Here is a 5,841-nt window from a genome sequence, read left to right on the forward strand (position 1 = left end):
GTCGCGGCGTTCCCTTTATCGCCTCCGAAAAAAGAGGCATTTTTGCCGGGGCGGTGGGTTAGGCTGCGTGTGTAAATACAGACGCGTGTGACTTGACACGTGGTCTGGTCACGGCGAGAAGGAAAAGACCTCTAAAATCAAAAGTCATTTCCCAAGCAAGCAAGGGGATGAGGTGTTTTCACAGTGGATCGAACCTTGGACGATACCAGGGACGCAGGGCGCCGCTCCGGCTCAGAGCTGGGCAGTTTGTTGCACGGAGAAGTGGTTTGAGCCTCTTGAAAGAGCCACGGAAAATTCAGCCATCGGCAGAGGAAAAAGCAACCGGCAGCTGCTTCCCTCAGGCACTGGTCCCATCACCAGACTTCGCATTTCTTGGGGGGATTCATGGGAGAGCCGAGGGGGCAGCCGAAATGCTCCGCGAACTCCCGGGAGTTGGAGACGGTGCCGATGACGCGGAAACGCGAGGGGCTGTGGGGGTCGGTGATGAGCCCCTCGTGCGAGCTTTCTGGGGTGCGAACCGAACACCACACCTGTAAACGGAGGGAAAGACCCACGAGCACCAGCGTCTGCAACTGCGGGATCCTGCTCAGTGCCAAATTGGACCCTCCGCTTGTGTGACGGGCACCAGCACAGCTCGAGCTCCAGCTTTGTCTCACTTTTTAAGCAACCCACCCTGCTCTTGTTCTCCATCCATCACGGAGCACCTCTGGAGACCCCAGTTTTGCCGTCACACCATCTGGACATGCCTCCATCCCCCAAAAACCCGCGTGCCCACCCTCCTCGCCCACCACCGAGCGACCTACCTGGGCGAAGCCAACAAAGAAGAGCTGGTGGTTGGTGAGGCCGAGGGTTGGGAGGGTTTCCTCATCCCCGTTCTTCTTCAGCCAGTTTTGATACGCCTGGAGGACGGGGAGCACAGCAGGCTCAGGGGACACCACCGACCCCACCACGCCACGTTCCCCACTGCATCTCCCCAGCCTCGTGGCCCTACCCGGTAGGCGGCCTTGAGGCCCCCGTTGTCGGCAATGTTCTCCCCAAGGGTGTGCTTGCCGTTGATGGCCTCGCCGTTGACAGTGTAGTTGCCGTACTGCTCCACCATGCACGCTGTCTGCCGCTTGAATGCCTCCACCGAGGAATTCTTCCACCAGGGACGCAGGTTGCCATCCTTGTCGTATTCCCGACCTGCCAAAAACACAAGAGCGTCCTTCATCACCCCACCAGCCACCACCTCCAGCAGCTCACCCGCCTGGCCATGGCCATACCTTGGTCATCAAAGGCGTGTGTCAACTCATGGCCTACCACCACGCCGATCCCACCAAAATTCAGCGACCTGCAGGAGGACGATGCTGAGATTTAGAGAGCAGCCACAAAATTTAGCCTCAAATTCTGGGACAGAAGGAAATTTGGGAATCCTGCCCTGCCCATTTTTTCCCCAGGCTCTTACTTCGGAGATGCCCGGGTGTAGAAAGGGGCCTGGAGGATGCCAGCAGGGAAGACGATCTCGTTCTTGGTGGGAGAGTAGTATGCATTGACCGTCGGAGGCGTCATGCTCCACCTGCAATGGGGACATGGACACGACCAACGTGGCAGCACAAACCCATCGCTGACATTTGCTCTGACACCATCTGGTGTCAGAACCGAAAGCCCAAATTTAACTCCCCAAAACCAGTGTGGCCTGGTGGCCACCAAACCCCAGTGCTCCAGATATCGTGATATTTCCCAGCTGAGTACAATGGGGAAGCGGAGCAGAGGACTTACTGGTCCCGGTTTGGGGGTTTCCGGAGCTGGTCAGCGGTGACCCTGGCTGAGAAGTTGTAGAACTGCATGACGTTCTCGAAGTAGAGGTCGGACACAGCCTCGTACTGCAAAAGAGTGAGGCGTGAGCGGCGCGTGGTGATCGCCCAGCCCCACTCCTCCCTCCACGGTCACGTTTGAGCATCTGGAGCCGGCCGAGTTACGGCTGCTCTCGTTTCTTCTCTTCTCCAACATCTGTGGAGTCTTGGGAGCACAATGAATCACCATTACGGGAACCGGCTCCTCCCTCCTCTTCCTGGGCAGGGATCCCAAGAGCCCCAACCACCCCAGAATGGGCCTGCAGCTCTCCGCGAAGTCCCCAGAGAAGGACCAAGGACACTGGTGAGACCCTTTCTGAAGGAAGCCCACGGCTCAGAGCTGCCCTGAGCCCACAGTGATGGGCACACGTCCTGTACATGTGAGTGGAGGGGGGGAACAGAAGACCCAGGGGACGTATCCAACCAACTCACGTCATTAAAGACTTTATCCAGCTCCTTGGGGTCCATGATGAACTTGGGGTAGCCGATCATGTTGTAGATGGCATCTGCCTGGGGGGGGTGACAAGGATCAAAGTGCTTTTGGTGCCAGGGACGGACAGTTCGGCTCGCCCAGCTCCACCACCCTCCACCATCACCCTCCCCAGAACTGCTGCCAGCGCCTCACCTTCTCTTTGGCCGATCTCCTCGTCTCTTCGTCCATCCACTGCAGGGTCTCCAGGCTCTCCTCAAAGGCTGTTTTAATCTCCGCGATCATTTCCTCCGCCTGGACAAAACAAAGTGACACAACATCGGTCCGGAGAGCCGCCATCCCACCCCGGAGAGTCTGAGGACCCTTCGCACTGGTGGGAAGAGCCTGGGATGCTGAGATAGGTGAAAAAACCCAACAAATGGAGACGCACAACGGACGAAAGTTAGGCAGAGAAACATCAGCTGCCCCAACCATCGTGGTGGCTCACACGCCACATGCTCGGGGACGTACCACCTGCTTGCTGTCCTCAGCGAAGGTGGCCTTGACAAACATGGCCCCCAGGGCGAAGCCCAGGTTGTTGTCCGTGTCACTGATGCAAAATTTCCAGCGCGGAAGGCAGGTCTGCGCGGGGAGAGAGATGGTCATCAGTGGTGGCGTGGCCAAAGGTCCCCCAACCTTCCCACTCCCTTGCTCTGTTGGGGACCACATCTGTCCCCCTGTGCCGGAGCTGCCACCCCAAATCCCACCCCACATCTCTCCTTTTTTGGTTGCAAAGTGATGGGGACTTTGCTTAAAAATCTATTTAATTTTAACGGTGATTTGGGGGTGTCAGGGGCTCCCCCCTCACCTTCTTTGTCCCGTACATCACTTCCATGAATTTCTCCTCAGCATCCTGGAAGCGCTGGTCGAGGAAGGGGCTGGTTTTCCGCACCAGGTTCCAGATCATGTAGTTGTTGAGGAGACTGGAGCGAGAGGAAGTGAGCGGGCAGCAGGACATCCCTGCCCACCCCAGGCACCCCTCGGCGCGGAGTGGGGGCTCTCACCATTTATCAGTGGCCAGGATGAGGTCAGAGACCTGTTCCAGGTACTCCTTGGCGTAAACCACAACGGGCTCCGACTCGTTGAGTTCCACGGGGTAGAAGACAGTGGAGAGGAAGGGCATCCAGTCCACAGCCGGCGCCAGCTCCTGCAAAAGCCATGACGCTGCTATGGACCCGAAAACCATCCAAGATGGGTGGCAACCACTTCCCAAACTGGAATCGGCCGTATCAGCCTCCGTTTGACGGATTCAATTTTACAGAGACCGGTTCCCACAACAGCAGCATCCTCAAAAGGTCAGAGGGGAGTAAACAATTTCCTCCCACAAAGGAAAAAGAAAGTGGGGCGGGTGTCAAAAATGTTGACACAACCCATGAGGACCTCTCTGGGGACATAGGGAGGTGATCAGGCTGACGTCCACAGCTGGACCCTGCGCAGCAGCGCCAGGATGGCGTTAGTGCTGCGGCAGACGGCTGCTGGCCCCAGGGGTGGTCCAGAGGAATGGGTCAGGGTGGGATTTCCCCAAGGAGGACACTGGCCAAGCTATTGCACAAGAGCTTCCCAAGTGATGTTGGCCAACGCCGGGCTTCCTCGGAGGAGTTGCATCACCTCCACACATCCGTCCCGCTTCCCAAACCGCGGCCGAACAGGGAGGCTGACCAACCCCATCCCTACCTTCAGGTCTCCGGCGGTCATTTTATGGTAGATGACCTCCTCATCCCGGTGCTTCTCCTGCGGGATGGTGATGTTGGCCAACGCCGTCTCAAAATCCAAGATCTGCTGCATCTGCTGCCGCGTCGACTCCTCGTCGGTGCCGCCCAGGAACATCCCCAGCTGCACCATGTAGTTCAGGTACCCGGTAAGCACCTATGGGGTGGGATGGAGTGGGATCAGCACGGTGGGTGCCCCCCACCCACAGCAACTCCCAGCAAAGCCAAATTTTCCCCCCAACAACCCAACCTTCTCATTCTCCGTCTTGTTCAGGTAGTAATCCCGTGACGGCAGCCCCAACCCCGACTGATCCACTTGGATGACGTTGCTGTTGGAATTTTTGGAGTCAGCGCTGACGTAGACGGAGAAGAAGGGTGAGGTGCGGTAATGCGCTGTCACCTCCCGCAGCGTCGCGTTGAAGTTGTCCCCTGCCCATGGTCCCGTGATGTTCCAACCACCCAGCTGGGGAAAAAAACGTCAACCAGCTTTTGGGTGAGGAACGACCACCTGGAATTGCTTAAATATTCCCCCAATACCCATCCTGGGGGGGAAACATCTTGCAATGGGGCCACCAAGCCCAAAAGAAGCAAGACCTGCCTATAAATTCTATAAAAAAAAAATAAATCCTTCAATAAATTGTGTAATAAATCCTGCCTCTCCCTGCCCGCCTGCCCTGGGGGATGCTCTGCTCTGGGAATCACCAGGAACGGGGTCTGGAAGGTGCTGGGACTGCCCATAAATGAGCATTTTCCCCCCCATTTTGTAGAGGGAAGCCAGCTTTTCTGCAAAGAAGGTGCCGAACCTTTTGAATGAGCTCCACAAGCGGGGCGGCACGCAGCTCCTCGATCTTGCTCTCGTTCATGCAGGCTTGGTAATACCGCTGCGCCTTGCGCTCCACCTCGCTCGACACGTTGGCCGTCGTGTTTTCTGTGGAAGGTACCCGGGGGGGCTCACAGGGGGTCCCAGGGATGGACATCCAGTGCCGACGCACCCCAGAGCCCCCACCCTTCCACTGGAGAAACATCCAGCCCCGTTTTGGACAAAGCCAGGCTCCGAAAAGTCCCTGAGGATTGCCCCGCCGGTCCCCTCTGTTCCCCCGAGAGCATCCCACGGCCCCCAGCCCTTCCTGACTTCCCACCCCCATCTCTTCTCCCACCCGCAGTGACTGCTCCAGCTCTTCGGAGCAGAAAGATAAAGAAAGGAAAAAACAAAACACATTTTTCCAGCAGGTCTGATGTTCCCAGCATCATCCCAACCCCCCGCGCTGCCCTTGCCCCTGTGCTGGCGCTCCTCACCCCTATATTATTTATTCCTGCATGAAAAAACAATAAACCCATTTTTCCCTTCTGCCTCCAAAACCCTTCTTTTATTTCCCTCCCCCCCGCTCTAAAATTCTGCTTCCCCAGAGGGTTGTTTTTTTGTTTGTTTGTTTTTTTTTTTTTTTTTTTTTTTTAATTTTCCTCATGACACAGCTTGCACCTTTGGCTTCCCCAGCTGTGTGGTTTTATTAACTAAAGGTCCCTCGGCTCCAACGAATTCAAGGAAATACCAAGCACAACCACTTGGCTGGAGGCCCCGCTCCCTTCTCCTGGTAAAACCAAGCGCCAGATTTCTGCGGGAAGAGCCAGGGATGAACCCCATTCCCGCACCACCCCCCTTTCTCACAAAAGACAACGCTCTTTCCCAAACCTTCTCTTTTCAGATAACCGGCGCAGTGGAAAGTGCTGATAAGGAGCCAGTTGTTTGCTCAAAGCTTGAACAAACCGTCCCTGCCGGTCGCTCGGATAAGCTGCCCCGCTTCGGTGTTCGCACGCAGAGGCTGAGCGTGGG

At 56.7% G+C, this 5,841-nt stretch overlaps 1 protein-coding gene across 1 annotated transcript in view; it reads right to left on the bottom strand.

Annotated features, from left to right (window-relative positions):
• Positions 1 to 81: 81 nt before the first annotated feature.
• Positions 82 to 5,841, bottom strand: part of LOC104472182 (endothelin-converting enzyme 1) — a gene marked incomplete at its 5' end in the record, with an annotated part of 7,665 nt that continues 1,905 nt past the window's right edge. The window contains 14 exons of the mRNA XM_010087755.1: positions 82 to 530; positions 804 to 899; positions 992 to 1,182; positions 1,263 to 1,330; positions 1,445 to 1,555; positions 1,759 to 1,862; positions 2,265 to 2,342; positions 2,458 to 2,556; positions 2,773 to 2,883; positions 3,110 to 3,224; positions 3,306 to 3,448; positions 3,976 to 4,167; positions 4,261 to 4,473; positions 4,814 to 4,938. Coding sequence (XP_010086057.1) covers positions 354 to 530; positions 804 to 899; positions 992 to 1,182; positions 1,263 to 1,330; positions 1,445 to 1,555; positions 1,759 to 1,862; positions 2,265 to 2,342; positions 2,458 to 2,556; positions 2,773 to 2,883; positions 3,110 to 3,224; positions 3,306 to 3,448; positions 3,976 to 4,167; positions 4,261 to 4,473; positions 4,814 to 4,938 — 1,823 coding nt within the window. The remainder of the gene's footprint in view (positions 531 to 803; positions 900 to 991; positions 1,183 to 1,262; positions 1,331 to 1,444; positions 1,556 to 1,758; positions 1,863 to 2,264; positions 2,343 to 2,457; positions 2,557 to 2,772; positions 2,884 to 3,109; positions 3,225 to 3,305; positions 3,449 to 3,975; positions 4,168 to 4,260; positions 4,474 to 4,813; positions 4,939 to 5,841) is intronic.

This window comes from Pterocles gutturalis, unplaced genomic scaffold, assembly GCF_000699245.1.
Source record: "Pterocles gutturalis isolate BGI_N339 unplaced genomic scaffold, ASM69924v1 scaffold29006, whole genome shotgun sequence".
In the NCBI taxonomy this organism is placed as follows: Eukaryota; Metazoa; Chordata; class Aves; order Pterocliformes; family Pteroclidae; genus Pterocles; species Pterocles gutturalis.